This window comes from Papio anubis, chromosome 1 (assembly GCF_008728515.1).
Source record: "Papio anubis isolate 15944 chromosome 1, Panubis1.0, whole genome shotgun sequence".
Lineage (NCBI taxonomy): Eukaryota > Metazoa > Chordata > Mammalia > Primates > Cercopithecidae > Papio > Papio anubis.
In genome coordinates this window covers 89,321,044-89,337,326 of record NC_044976.1, presented here as the reverse complement: position 1 = coordinate 89,337,326, position 16,283 = coordinate 89,321,044, and the positions used below count along the sequence as shown (strand labels likewise).

The 16,283-nt window shown below is 34.8% G+C and overlaps 1 protein-coding gene across 18 annotated transcripts in view; it reads left to right on the top strand.

Moving 5' to 3' along the window:
* ZNF644 (zinc finger protein 644) overlaps positions 1-16,283 on the top strand; it is a 101,218-nt gene that overhangs the window by 28,476 nt on the left and 56,459 nt on the right. For 14 of the 18 annotated variants that reach the window (XM_009212619.3, XM_009212556.3, XM_009212583.3 and 11 more), the window contains one exon: positions 5,323-5,383. In XM_009212619.3, coding sequence (XP_009210883.1) covers positions 5,362-5,383 — 22 coding nt within the window. In that variant the 5' untranslated portion in view covers positions 5,323-5,361. Of the gene's footprint in view, positions 1-706; positions 2,677-5,322; positions 5,384-8,037; positions 8,142-16,283 lie in introns of those variants that run through there. The other 4 variants (XM_021943930.2, XM_009212576.4, XM_021943952.2 and 1 more) reach the window with 3 other exon arrangements.

The window sequence follows — 16,283 nt, the reverse complement described above, 5'->3', positions numbered from 1 at the left end:
TTTTGGTGTCAGGGTAGTGTTGACCTTATGGAATGAATTTGAAGTATTCCCTTCTTTTGAATTCTTTATGAGTCTGAGGAAGCTTGGTGTTAATTCTTGTTTAAATGTCTGGTAGAATTCTCTAGCGGAGCCATCTGGTCCTGGGCTTCTCTTAGTTGGGAAGTTTTTGATAACTGCATCCAATCTCTGTTTACTAGTTATAGGCCATTCAGAGTTTTTATTTTTCATGTCCTCATTTTGCTAGGTGTACATTTTTAGGAATATACCAGTTTATTCTAGGTTATTCAATTGTTGATGTATATTTGTTCATAATATTCTGTTATAATCCTTCTGGCATCAGTTGTAATGTCCCCTCTTTCATTTCTGATTTTCATTTTTCAAGTCTTTTTCTTAGTCTAGCTAAAGAGTTTATTGATTTTGTTGATCTTTTTTTTAAAAACAAAAAAAACAAAAAATAAAAACCAAAAACGAACTCTAGGTTTCACTGAGTTTTTTTCTTTCCTTGTCTTCAGTTCTGTATTTAGTTGATCTCAGCCCTAATATGTATTATTTTTCTCCCTTCTGCTATTGTTTAGTTTAGTTTGTTCCTCTTTTTTCTAATTTCTTGAGATACAAAGTTAGGTTGTTGATTTGTGATTTTTTTTTTTTTTTTTTTTTTTTAATTTTTATTTTTTTTTTGTTATATTCTTGTTTTTTTTTTTTTTTTTTTTTTTTTTTAAACATGTAAGCTTTTGCTGCCATAAACGTCCCTGTTAGTACTGCTTTTGCTGCATCTCATAAATTAGTGGTTTGTTGTTTTTGTCTCCGGATATTTAAAAAATTTCTTTGTAATTTCTTTGCCCCATTGGTTGGTTAAGAGTGAGTTTTTAAATTCCACATGTGTGGATTTTCTTGTTTTTCTTCTGTTATTGGCTTTTAGTTTCATTTCACTGTGATTAGAGAAGATAGTTGGTATGATTTCAGTCTTCTTAAATTTATTCAGACTTGTTTTGTGACCTACGTTTTATATAATTTTAATATGTATCTGAACTTTCAGAGTTAATTATAAAGACTTTTCTGAATTGTCAGTGTTTAGTTTTCTAAAATATGTTCACGCCTCTTCAGCATATTTACAATATTTTTGAAAATTAATAGACATTCTTTTTTAGAAGTTTTTAGGTTTACAAAAAATTTGAGCAGGATAGTATAGTGTTCCCATGTTCTAACCACCCCTCCAACTGTCATTTTTCCCTGTTATTAACATCTTACATTAGTACAGTACACTTGTTACAGTTAATGAACCAATATTGATACATTATTATTAACTAAAGACCATAGTTTATTCAGATTTTCTTAGTTTTTACCCAGTGTTCTTTTTCTGTTCCAAGATATGTTACATTTAGTTGTCGTTTCTTCCTAAGCTTCTGAAGACTTTGTTTTTGATGACCTTATGAGGTTTTTTTTTTTTCTTAGCAGTTTTAAAGAATATTGGTCAGATATACTATATGATCTTCTATTGGAATTTGTCTGATATTTTTCTCATGATCAGACTGCGGTTATGGGTTTTTGGGAGGATGTGTTATACTTGACATTTTAGTATTCAGGTGTTCTCTTAGAATACTGCTTGAAGCAAAACCATCTGTGCCAACTGCTTTTAAGTTTTATCCTCTTTTTTTGTACTCCCCCACCCACTTATATAAGTAATATTCCAATTGTATTTCTTAGGTATAGATTTTAAAATACATTCTGTCATACTTCTTTGTAAAATCTTTTTTTAAAAAAAATGTGTCTTCGCTATTATCAAAAAGATAACACATGTTGGCAAGGATGTGGAGAAAGGGAGCCCTTGTGTACCTTGCTAGGAATGCACAATAAACAGCCATTATGGAAAACAATATGGCAGTTTCTAGAAAATTAAAAATAGAATTACCATATGATATAGCAGTCCCGCTTCTGGTTATATATCTAAAGGAATTGAAATCAGTATGCTGAAACGGTGTCTGCATGTCCATGTTCACTACAGCATTATTCACAATAGCTAAAATATGGAAGCACCCTAGGTGTCCATCATTGCATGAAAGGATAAATGTGGTATATATGCACAATGGAATACTTTTCAGTCTTAAGATAGAAAAAATTCTGTTATTTGCAAGAACATGGATGAACCTGGAGGACATTATGCTAAATGAAATAAACCAGGCACAGAAAGACAAACACCACGTAATCTAAATTGCGTGTAGAATCTAAAAAAGTTGAACTCTTAGAAGTAGAGAGTGAAATGGTGTTTACCTGAGGCTGGATTGGGAGTGCATGGGGCAAGAGGAGATGTTGATCAAATGGTACAGGAGGAATAAGCTTTAGTGATCTGTTGCACAGAATTATGAAATATAGTAATAATGCATGTATATTTTAAAATTGATGAAAGAGTAGATTTTAAGTGTTTTACCACAAAAAAATAAGTATGTGAAGTGATGGATTTGTTAATTAGCGTGAATTAATCATTCTACTATGTAAGCATATGTCAAAACATCACATTTTACCCCATAAATAGATAATATATACAACTATTATTTGTCAATTAAAAATTAATAAAATAAAAACAAAGTGTCTCAAATGTGCTGGTTTAGGTTTGTGGGGAACAAATGCAGTTAAAAGGTTTTTTTTTTTTCAGATTTTGGAGGGTACGAGCAAAGCAAGGTAAAATTAAACAACTTAAGTCGAAGTTTGTTTGTGTGTGATGTTTGTATATGCCTTTATTTTTTATTGTGGTAAAATATGCATAACAACATTTACCATTTTCAAGTGTACAGTTCAGTGGCATTTAAGTATGTTTATTTTGTTTGTGCAACCATATATAGTTTTTAAAATATGCATTGGTCTGCTAGGACTGTCATAAAATACTACGGACTGGGTGGCTTACACAACAGAAATTTATTTTCTTACAGTTTTAGAGACTGGAAATTCAAGATTAGGGTGTTGGCAGGTTTTGTTTCTCCTGAGGCATCTCTGTCTTGCAGATGGCCTGCCCTCTGTGTGTACATACCTTGTGTCTCTTAGAATGATACCAATTGGGCCGGGTGCAGTGACACACGTTTGTAATCCCAGAACTTTGGGAGGCCAAAGCGGGTGAATCACTTGAGGTCAGGAGTTCGAGACCAGCCTGGCCAATATGGTGAAACCCTGTCTCTACTAAAACAAACAAACAAAAAAATACAAAAATTAGCCGGGCATAGTGGTGTGTGCCTGTAGTCCCAGCTACTTGGGAGGCTGAGGCGTGAGAATCACTTGAACCCAGGAGGCAGAGTTTGCAGTGAGCCTTCATCTCAAAAAAAAAAAAAAAAGAATGACACCAGTCATATTGGGTAAAATCCTCATAAGTTACCTTATTTAACTGGATTCCTGAAAGGCCCTTGCTCTAATGTCATATTTGAAATGAGGGTTCAATATAAGAAATTTGGGGGGAGACACAGTTCAGTTCATAACATCTTTTATATAGAGGTGCTTCCAGTTTATCGCTGTCTTCAATGTATTAATTTCCTGTGGTTGCTCTAACAAATTACCACAAACTGGTTGGTTTAAAACAATAGAAATTAATTCTCTCACAGTTCTAGAGGCCAGAAGTTCTAAATCAGTATTATTGGGCCAAAATCAAGGTGATGGCAGGGCTTTGTTCCTTCTGGAGGGAGGCTATAGAAGAGAATCCATTACTTGCTTCTCCCTGATACTAGTGGGTACTGGCATTCCTGACTGTGGCCCATGTCCCTCCAGTCTTCAAAGGCAGCATTTTCAGTTCTCTCTGCCATGTCGTCGTCGTCTTTTTTGGAGACAGAGTCTTGCTGTGTTGCCCAGGCTGAATTGCAGTGACATGATCTGGGCTCATTGCAACCTCTGCCTCCTTCATTCAAGCAAGATTCTCCTGCCTCAGCCTTCTGAGTAGCTGGGACTACAGGTGTGTGCCACCATGCCCAACTGATTTTTGTATTTTTAGTAGAGATGGGGTTTCACCATGTTGGCCAGGCTGGTCTCGAACTCCTGACCTCAGGTCATCTGCCCACCTTGGCCTCCCAAAGTGCTGGGATTACAGGTGTGAGCCACTGTGCCTGGCCTCTCTGCTGTGTCCTCTCATTGCCTTCAGAGTGTGTCTCATTCTTATAAAGATACATGTGATTGCATTATGGCCCACCAGATAATTCAGAATAATCTCCCCTCTCGAGATCCTTAATGTAATCATATCTGAAAAGACTTTTTTTTTTTTTTTTTTTTTTTTTTGCCATGTGAGGTAACATTCTCAGGTTTCAGGGATCAGGGTGTGGATATCTTTTGTGGGGCGATTGTTCAGCTTATCCCACTCAGTCGTTTATAGTAGACTTTTAATGTTCTTACTTTGATTTTACAGTTTAGTTTTTAACAGGCCCCCATGTTCAGTTCTGGGTTGGTGGGAGATGATGGCATTGGGTGGCAGAGAAAGTATCTCATCTTTTCTGTATACTATGCAGAAAATTCTAGGTCTGTGGTTCTGGGAAGGACAAATCAGAGATGATAGTGAGTATGGAAATAAAACAATTAAAGTAATCTAGCTTGATAACAGAGGTAGGTATGGTGGTGCTATTTTTTAAATAATAGAGAATTTAGAAGAGTCACAAGCTAGTTTCAGGTATGGGGAGGAGGGGATGTATAGAGTTTGGGACACACTGAGTTTTTAGAACTTCTGAAATATGGTAAAATTAGTAATGGTAGGTGTGTTTTTGGCAAATGCATGTTCAGTGGATTGTTGGAATAGAAGTCACTTTATACTAAATTAAGGATTAAGTTGAAGATGTAAAGTATTGATACATTCTATTCTCTAGAATAAGGGTGCTTGGCATTTAGTAAGTACTTAATCAGTGTTGGCTATTATGAGAATTACTATAGTGTTCCAATACTATAACATTTTTGTCTTCAGCTGTTTGGTTACGTCTTGATATGTACATAATATTAAATAAATACTGATCTAGAAAGATGTGTGTTGTGTTAATTATTTTCATTATTGCCATTGCCATACTATTAAAATTAATGAAAACAATTTATTGTAGATTTAAAAAAAAAAAAGAATTAGAAAGTTTCGATTTCTCGTTTGAATAGATTATTATTTCTCAAAAAAAACAGTGGGATTGGGGGGGCACTTAGCAATAGTTTCCTAAAGATTAAAATGATCGTATTCTAGTTGAATGCTTTTTTTTATGTTATATCAAGAAATACAATTTGATTTATGGTTTTTCATTTAAAATCGTAGTGTATTGTAGCTGTAGTTCTTCATGTTTAACACAAAAAATTAAACCTTGGTCTTTGTATGTATTCTTTCAGGTTTGATTTAATTTTGGATGAGATTGTTCTTGCAGCAAGATGTTAATAAGACAAAATCTAGGTAAGTAGAAGACTGCTTTGTTAAATGTACATATCGAGATAGGAATAATACAAAAAAAATGTCTTAAAAATGTGGTGTTGAGTTCAGAACCAAAGAGTTTTTAAATAAAATTTTGAAATGCAAATAACTGTCTTTTTGACACACTTGGTCCACTTGATTTGATGGGAGTAAAATTACAGCTATCAAATTGTGGAACTAAATTTTTAGTTTCCTTCTTTTGTGTTGAGGTTAACTAAAGCATTCAGGTTTCCAGTGAATATTCTAACATGTTAGAAAATCAAGTTAGTGTTTGGTTCAGCCACTCTTCAAATTGAACTCTCACCACTTCAGTAAGACATTTATTGTGCCACTTCATTGTTTTCTCCTTTGTTGATAAAGTATATGAATAGTCATTGCTTTTGTGAATTTTGCTTCGTTATTACTGTTAAGGAAACACTTTACCAAATGGGACATTTGCCAAATTGTGATTTCTTTCTGTTAATGTAGTATTCAAAATTGTAAATTATTGTTTTAATGTTTTCCTAGTGGGTGTCTCTACTGAATGACCTCTCTAATACAGCATTCTGATTAGCTTTCTAAGGCTGTTCACTTTCAAAAAGTTGAATTGGCATCATGTACTTTTGGTCTGGTATGTGAAAGAATGCTTTTAAATAATATAAGCTGTTGACGTGTTTTAAAAAGATACATTTACTGTTTGTTGGTAAGTGAATATGGCTTCAAAACGGAAACAGGGGAAAACGAACACTGAAAAAATTGGAGTTAACTTGGTTTTCCCTCTAACCAGATGTTTCAGCTGTCAAAAATTTGCTGATCTCAGTGTTTGTTAAAGAAAGAAAAAAAAGTCTAGGATGAAAAGTGCTGTAGTTCAGTAATATGCACTGAAAGAAATCTCAGTCAGTGGTTTGGGCATGTTTTGAAGCAAAATTTTCCTTTTATTGCTATTATATAATAATAATAGTGGTAGTTTGAAGAGTACTTATTGTGCTCTAAATTCTATTAAGTGCTTGTCATACCTTATTGATCATTATAGTACCTCCTATTGTGTAGAAAAATTTTATTTTTTGCTTTATAGTAGACTATTTTTCTTTAGGAAGATAATTTACTTTTGTAGCATTTATTAGAAATAACACTTGCCTATATATCCTCTTACAGTGGAGAAGAAGCCAGACTTTTGTACTTGAAGGTCTTATTAGGGATTTGTTTTCTAGTTGAATATACAGTGTCTGTTAGAACTTTTGTTCTGATTTTCTGTGTTTGATATTGCTTGTGGGATGACACTGGTTTAACTTATTCTGACCTTATTTTCCACCATGCTTATATATGTATTTTTTTCTTTTTTATTATGGTATAGTTTACATATATATAGTAACATAAAATTTGAGGTATAGAGCTGAATGACTTTTCGCATACACATTCATACATGTAACCGCCATCTAGATCAAGATATAGAACATTTCATTACTTTAGAAAGTTCCTTGTGCTTTCCCCGCTTCCAATCCAATAGCTTTTTTCCCCTGAAGTAATGATCTCTCTGAATTCTGTCAGCATAATTTAGTTTTGCCTGTTCTTGGATTTTATATATAGTATGTACTCTTGTATCTGGCTTTTTCATTCAACATAATGTTCTTGAGCTTCATCTATGTTGTGACTATATCAGCAGTTCATTATTTTTTATTGCTGTTTTATTTTTAGTAATATTCCATTGTATGAACACACTACAAAATATTTATGTTTTCTCTGTGATTTGGTTTATTGGATTCTCCATATTTCTGTTCCTACTTGCTAACTTTTCTATACTCTTTTCCTTCTTCTACCTATCTCTTTAATTGTCCCCCATCACTTTCGAAATAAAATGTAGTAAACCCTATAACACGGCATGCAGTTATCTCACTGTAGCTATGCCAGAATGCTGAGGATTATATGAATAAACTAAGTATGATGTTTCATATTCCTAGTTCTAGTCCTAGGTGCCTGTTGTCACTTTCCCTCAACCCCGTGCCTCCCCAATTGCCAGAGCCCTCTCTGCTAGTTGTCAGCTGATCTTCTGAAATAGCCTATCTGAAGCATCTGTCTGATCCTTTAAGCCAGGCCTGGGCATAGTTTGTCTTCTTTATTGGACTATGAGTTTGAAGGTAGATACCATCCATGTCTCATTTATCTTAGTAGCACAGTGCTGGGAATACTGTGTGCATTCGGTAAATGTTTTGTTAAACATAGATCAATGAAAAGTGTTCTTTTCTCCCAGGCAAATAGAGATTCAGAATGCTAGCTGGAATGGGATGGGGGCATTGGCACTTCAGTTGCTGTTGGGCCATAGGAAGGAGCCACTGAGGACAATCCAGAGACAGCATTATAGACATTTTAGAAAGAGAAATAAATTATTTCCCAAGTCTTCTTTCAATGGCTAGTAAAATATTCTTAGTTCAGACCTAAAGTAAGACTGTCATTGTTGATTTTGATTAGTATTTCCAAGTGGAGGTATTAATCCATGTTGCAGAAATTTGAAGTGTTTGCTATGAAGAGTGTTTTCTTTGTGGGTTTGTACTAGTTATTTCTTTAAAGATTTTGAAAGGTTAGACTAATACAAGTAGAAGATTGGGAACACTAGTCACACATGTAAGAAGTGAAGAAAACTTTTCCTCATTTCTCTGAAGGTAAAAAACTGTTAGGATGGAGGAAGAAATTGTAGAATCATAGCCTGGAACTGTGGTAACATTTTCGATTCCCACAACTGAGGAAGCCTGCTATTTGTTGAAAGGTATTTAAATTTTTTTTATTGTAGATATGTAATATAACATATATGAACAATATGCTTTTTTTGTTTTGTTTTTGAGATGGAGTTTCGCTGTTGTTGCCCAGGTGGGAATGGAGTGGTGTAATCTCAGCTCACTGCAACCTCTGCCTCCTGGGTTCAAGCAGTTCTTCTGCCTCAGCTTCCCAAGTAGCTGGGATTACAGGCATGTGATACCACACCCAGCTAAATTTGTGTTTTTAAGTAGAGATGGGATTTCACCATGTTCGTCAGGCTAGTCTCAAACTCCTGACCTCAGGTGATCCACCCTCCTTGGCCTCCCAATGTTCTGGGATTACAGGTGTGAGCCACTGCACCCAGCCTAAACAATATATACTTTCTTAAGAAATAACACACTTCTTAAATTTTAAAGCATTTTGACTAGTGGGTTTTTTTTGTTTTTTTTTGGTTTTTTTCCTGTGTTTGAAATTTGGCTAGTTGGTTGACTATAGTAATCATCTGTAGATTTTTATGCCTGAAGCTTGATTGCCCTCTAGCAAGTCCAAAGCAAGAAAAGGTTCTTCCCCACTGGGATCAATTTGTTGCCTTTCCTTTCTGTAGCTTCTGCCATAATGCTTGAACACATAGTTGGACATTGACCTTTTCTCATGCTGTTCCTTCTGTCTTCCCACAAGGATTTTCTTAGACATAGATTCTTACCGTATATAGACCTTGATTCTTTTTTTTTTTTTTTTCTTTTTAATCCTGGATGTGAACTGTGTTTAGTCCTATTGTTGGTTAGGGTTGAGCAGCCAGAGAAATTTAACCTTGAGATTGCCTAACTTACGTGTCTCCACAAATATTTTAGACTAATTTTTCTTCTCAGAGGCTGCTAGCTGTACCTCAGTTGCAGAGTCTTCCTCTTCATTTTGTGCTTCAGTATTTAACATAGGCAGCTGCTGCTAAGACTGCAGAATCCCCGAATCCAAGAATTTGAAATTCTTTATGGATATTTGTCTTAAATTAATTTATCTAGTTTCTAACTTAACTTCTCTGTACTTCAGTTTCTTTAGTAGCACTGTAGATGTGCTGCCCTTTGTTGTGGCATGAAAAAGAAAACTTTTAAATTAATACAGTTCTTTGTTCTTCATTCTAGATGAGATTATACAACATACATTGACCCTTTCCAGCTGTATTGCCAAGTAACCGTATTTAGTATTTCACTTTTTTTTTTTTTTTAAGACAAAGTTTTGCTCTTGTCGCCCAGGCTGGAGTACAATGGCGCAATTTCGGCTCCCTGCAGCCCTTGCCTCCTGAGTTCATGCGATTCTCCTGCCTCAGCCTCCTGAGTAGCTGGGACTACAGGTGCATGCCACCACACCTGGCTAATTTCAGTATTTTTAGTAGAGATGGGGTTTCACTGTGTTGACCACGCTGGTCTCTAACTCCTGACCTCAGGCGATCCACCGGCCTCAGCCTCCCAAAGTGCTGGGATGATAGGCGTTAGCCACTGCACCCAGCCACATTTAGTATTTTCAAAATGTAAATTTTTTATAAAAGTCACATGTGACTTTATGAGCAAATAGTACAGCAGTGTTTAAAGTAAAAAGTAAAACTCTTACCTCCCACCCAGCACTGTACTCCCCATAAGTTACCAAAAATAGCTGGTATGTATTCTACATCTTTCTCTTTCTGCTTATCAATATATTTTGGACATTTTTCCATATATGTACCACATTTATTATAACTGTTACCTTATTAATATTTAGGTAAATCTCAGGATTTTTTGCCTGTATATAAGTATTGCTGCAATAAATATTTTTGATTATATCAATGGGAGTGTGTGAGAGTGTCAGGATAATTTGTAGCAGTAGATTGCTGGGTCAAGGATATGTGCCCTTTAACTTCTGATATAATAAAACTGCAATGAGGTTGTACCACTTAATATTCTTATTGCTAGTTTATGAGAATATCTTTTCCCACATTCTGCTAAATATTTGTTTTATCCTGCTAGTTTAATTGGCAGAAAGTAGTATTTATTTTACTGTGCATTTTTTAAATTGTGAGAGTGCTCAAAGGTTTGAAATATCACCTTCATTACAACTTAAATTCTATTGGAGAATATATGTGAAGATTTTTATTTTTTGCTGTTAAGTCCATCAGTTCCATCAATTAACATACCTTTGTGTTTTAGGTGTTACAGTCAAAGTTAATATTGAATAATCAGATTATTTGCCTTTTTTTCCCTTTCATACTATTTTTTTTAAGATAAATATTTCCTTATGGCAAATTTCTTTATAGTTTGCTACAAACTAACATCAGCATAGCCTGTAAATAAAAAGAAAATAAAAGCCATTACTAAATATTAGGTTCATTAAGTCTAGATTAATAGCAGTCTGCTTAAAATCTGTTGTCTTTTACAACTCAAGCATTAGAATACTTTGCTTCTTTGTGGTTATTTTTTACTATTCTTATTATGTATGATAAGCTACAGTTATTAGTCTTAATTCCAGCTTTAATATGAGTGAACTCCTTTTTTAAAAAAAATTATTTAATTCTAGAAAACTTAAATACTTAAATTTACAACTGTAAAAAAAGAGCTGAGAAAATCCTTAGTGTTCCTATGATAGATTTCTCTGAGTTATTTTTACAAATTGACATCTTTTGGTATTTTTAAAATAGTATTTTCTAGTGTGATGCTTTTATTCCTAGATATGTTTATAGTAGTATGCCATATTATATAAGGGATTTGAGCATCTGTGGATTTTGGTATCTGGGGGGTTGTCCTGGAACCAATCCCCTTCAGATGTGAAGGGTCAACTGTATATCTGTCTCTCTTGATCTACATCTCTTAAAACTCACCCTTGGTTTCACTGTGCTGTTAAATTTGTTTAAAGGGAGGCTACATTGTTCTCTTTTGAAGTTGAGCTGTCAGTAGTTTTTCAAGAAAGTTTCAGCCATGCTTGGGTTTAGTATAAAAGTTTCTATACAAATCTGAAATGTTTTTAAACCTAACAAAGACTAAGTGGCCAATATCATTCCAATGTGTGAACAGGAAACCATAAAACTGCTCCTTCAGACCAAAGAATTTTGCCATGGCTATACTTTAGCCTTCTATGATTGGTCTAAACTGTAAATAAAAGTGCTAAATAAAACAAGGCAATCAGTAAGCCTTTACTGAAATCTAATATTCTAGGCACTGTGCTATATGTTAGGGATGCATAATTAGTCATTAGAATTCCCAGTATCATTCGACTAATTATAGTACAAATGATGAACACAATACTGCCAAGTCTGAGTAGTACAGTGTAGTAGTAGGCCTGAGGAGGACGTTTTTAAGGAAGAAGTCAGGAAAGGCTTCATAGAGCAAGATATCATTTAGAGTTGAAAAAAAGAATAGAATTTTCACCTTGGGAAAATATGGGCAGATGGGGCATGAACTAAAGCTCTTATTTTAGTTTCTAGACATTATTTCGTAAAAACAGTTTCATTTAACTGAATGTCCATATTGCCAGAGTTACTGAGTTTCTTAAATGTACTGAAGTGTACATTTTACCACAGCTTAGGAATTTATTATTTGAACTGTTTCCTTGTGCTATTTTTTTCAAACTGTGGAAACAAGTTTAATTTTTTGAATCTACCAAGAAATAAATGATACCATGAAAACTTTCATCCTCATTATTTTGATTATTATAATATTACACTTAAGTGTAAGAGATTCAGAAATAATAAATGACTGACTTGAGGTTAGGTAGGTAATTGCAGAGGCAGAATTGGAACCTAAGTCTTCTGATATCTGATTTACTATTCTTTTGAGATGACCATTAAAGTAGATATTTGAGACCAGGTGGGGTGGCTCACACCTGTAATCCCAGCACTTTGGGAGGCTGAGGCAGGTGAATCGCCTGAGGTCAGGAGTTCAAGACCAGCCTGGCCAACATGGTGAAATCTCGTCTCTACTAAAAATATAAAAATTAGCTGGGTGTGATGGCAGGCGCCTGTAATCCCAGCTGCTTGGGAGGCTGAGGCAGGAGAATCAATCACTTGAACCTGGGAGACAGAGGTTGCAGTGAGCCGAGATCGCGCCATTGCACTCCAGCCTAGGAGACAGAATGAGACACTGTCTCAAAAAAAAAAAAAAAAAGTAGATATTTGAAACTTTTACGGTCTTCTAACTAGGCTGAAGCCTGTGGGCTCAGTAAATTTTTGTTTAATATTTTATTGATTCATCTGATGTTTTATGAATTGGTGATTGTAATTAAGTTGGTTTTAGATCACACTTTACTAGTCTGAGGAGAAAAGATGACTAAATAAGTAATTATAATCAAATATCATTAGTATTGTGATAGTCTCTGTTCCTGGAAGGCAAGGGTCATGTCTGTTTTATTTATTAAGATATATATTCAGTACTTTAACATAGCTAATACTTTACTCATAGTAGACATTTATTAAATATATATTTAATGACTGGATGGAAATATGGCAAGGCTTCCCAGAAGTGACACTTAAACTGAAACTTGGAGGAACTGTTTGGTGATTAATGTAGATAAAAAATATGGGGAAGGCCTGTTAGCAGAAGAAATAGCATTTACAAAGGATGAGAGGTAACAGAAAGGGAAGATTGCTGGAACTGAAAGAAATGTAAGTTTTGAATGTAGAGCTCACCGTGGGGTGTGGATGTGGGGAGTGGCTAGTGTCAAGAGATAAGATGAGAGAGTAAGGCTGGGCTATTTTATTGAGGCTTTTATAAACCATTGAAGGAGTTTAAATGCGAGGAAATGATTTTATTCTATCTGTTTTAGCAAACGAACCTAATTAAAATGGGGAGAACAGATCACAGGGAAAGCTAGATTGGATTCAGGATGACTAGTTAGTATGGAGAGCGTGCTAGCCTGACTTGAGAGTGGTAGAAGTGGGGATAGAAAGAAGTGGTTGGATTTGAGGGAGACTTAGACGACAAAAGAGACCAGCTTTGGTGGTTAATTGTAATGGAGGTGGGAGTGGGAGAATAAGGAAGGAGTTAAGGATGACTCATGTTTCTAGCTGGGCAGTAGTGCTGTATTATTCACAGATAGGTACTGTGAAGAAGAACATTTGGAGAGAACAAGAGCTACATTTTAGATGTATTAAGCTTTAAGTAGCTCAGGACTTCCGATTAGAAATGTCAGGTGGCAGTTAGATATGAGACCTGTAACTTGAGATGTGAGAATCGTCAGCATGAAATCTTAATGTCTCTCGAAATCTTTTTTTTTTTTTTTTTTTTTCTTTGAGACAAGTCTTGCTGTATCCTCCAGGCTGGAGTGCAGTGGTGTGATCTTGGCTCACTGCAACCTTCGCCTCCCGGGTTCAAACGATGCTCATGCCTCAGCCTGGGATTACCGGCGCCTGCCACCATGCCCAGCTAATTTTTGTATTTTTAGTAGAGATGGAGTTTCACCATGTTGGCCAGGCTGGTCTCGAACTCCTGACCTCAGGTGATCTACCCACCTCGGTCTCCCAAACTGCTGGGATTACAGGCGTGAGCTCGCCTGACTCATTTTTTAATTTTAATATCTTTCTGCAAGATATTGCAAAGCGTGTTTATACATTAAATATTCTATTGACCTAAACATTGCTCCATGTAGACTTATGAGCTGCTGTTTTTATTAGAGATTCTGGCCTCTGCTTATTGTTAATTGAACAAGATTTAATACCATTAATGAATAATTATGCTACTGATGGCAAAAGTGTTACCAAAAATATTGAATGGCTAAGGGTGTGTTGAATGTATTAAATCTTAGATTTATATTAGTGTGTCTAAGTAGCTGAATATAAATCCTAATATTTGATAATGCAAATATTTTCCACCCTGAATAGCAAAGTTTAGGTTAAAGTGATCCTGTGGTCTTTAGATTAATCATGATTCAACAAACTATTAGGATAAAAGTTACACACAACAGTATGATCTTGCCTACCTTGTTAACCGTTATATACTCACTGTCTAGAGCAGTTCTTGGCACAGAGGTCCTCAATATTTGTTGAGTAATCAATCAATATTGACATACAATGCTTTAATAGCTAATACAATTTTATTTTTGGTCAGGTTACAGCAATGGCAGACTGACTTTTTTAGTTCTTAAAAAGAGTCTTATCCCCAACTTAAGGAATTATATTTTTATTTGAGCAATATTTTCCCCCTTAAATTACCCTTTATTCATATTTATGCCACCTTCTTTCTATATACTTCGCTTCCAACAAACGGACACATTTCTGTTTCTAATCAGAGCATTTTTACTGACATTTATGAAACAAGTCTTCTAGTAAAAACAGTTTGGACATTTCACTTGTGTATTCTGACATCACCATGTCTAATGGTGTTTTGTCACCTTTGCTTTCAAAACCTATTCTTGCTAATGGGATGACCATTCTCTCGTCATGGAGCTCAAAATCTCTCCAAATATTTGTAGTGCTTACCTTCTGTTATAAAGATTTGGTCAGTTATTAAGTCTTTTTGCTATTACTTCGGCGATACAGCATGTATTTATCTTTTTCTTTCTATTCCCATTGCTATTGTTGTTTGCCCATCTTTTACACTCATCTTGGATGATGTGTCTGTGTTCATTTCATTTGGATAAGACCATTTGATTCAACTCTTTAGGAAGTTACCTTAATTATATTACTTGTTCAAAAACATTAACTACTCCTTAAGAATAAATTTTAATTCTTAGGTATTATATCTAGGAGCTTCCAAATTTATGTTCTAATCAACAGTTTTATCTCCTGCTATTCTTTAGTAAGCATTTTGCTGCAGCCTGATTATCATTGTTATATGAAAAAACCCTCACTTTCATCTTTACTCATACCTTCTTTGCCAGTCTCATCCTCAGTTTATCTCTACCCTTGAAATCTAACTCATCCAAGAAAGCTTAGCTCAAATCCTGCCTCTGCCTTGAGGGGGTGACATAGTCTCTGGTATATGGGATGTAGTTCTGGTATATTTCCTCACCCATCCCTAGATTCGTGGTGGAGATCTCTCTAACCAAGACAGATTAACAAGAGAAGTGCATACAAATTTATTTACTAAAAATTTTGCATGACATGAGAGACTTCAGATATGAAGACTTGGCAAAACAACAGAAAGCTGTATTATTATGGACAGTCATGCAGGAGAATGATTAGAGGACAAAAGGGTATGATCTAATGGTGATAAACTGGGGTGGAGTTAGCAAAGCCTGTTTGTTCAGATTCTTCTTGGCATCTCTATGTGACACATCTGTAGGGACACCTATCCCATAAGAGTTTTAGGAGAGAAGGGAGAGAAAAAGTCAAAGAATGACTTTCCTAGATTTTATGGCCTACTTCAGGGGAGAAAAGAATGAGAAAGAGAGACCTTCCTGCTTCTGCTGTTTTCTCAAATGCCAAGGTGCCATATTTTGGGGGTAGTATTTCCTACATCTCATTACTGGGAAGTCACTTTCTCTTGATATTTATGATTGTAAACTGAGCTACCTATTAATTGAATGACTTTAAAGTATGATAAGATAATGAAGTGCTAAATATTGACATCTCCTGCAACACACTGTATAGTTGACGGGCTCCTTTATTTTTTAAACTGGTAAAAACAAAAACCGTGGTTACCTTATATATATATTTTTAAGAGACGTTTATATGTTTACTTTTTCTATACTTATCACAGATATTTTTTGTCTGATGGATTAAAAATCAAAACCATGATAAATGCAGACTTATTTAACATTTATATAGTGCTTACTACCTGCCAGACGCTGTTATAAGTACTTTTAAAATATTAACTCAATCCACATTTTACAGATAACAAAACTAAAATATGAGTTTAGCAATGGAAGAGCTAGAATTTGAATGGAGTAGTCTAGCTTGAGAGTCTGTGCTATTAAAGCCTTATGTTATACTGCTCTCAACAGAGTGGTAAAATAATTTAGTAAATATTAAAATAATTCAGTGAAATAACGTAAGAAATATTACACAGGAAAATACATAATTACATGTATACTCTTATTTATACTCTCACCCATTTTTTTCCTGCCCCTCATGTTATTCTGGAGCAAATCCAGAGATATTTGTTATTTATTGATGTCTACTTCATCCCCATTGGTAATTTTTTTCCAGTTTTTTATTATGGTAAACTATAAGTAACATGAAATTTGCCATTTT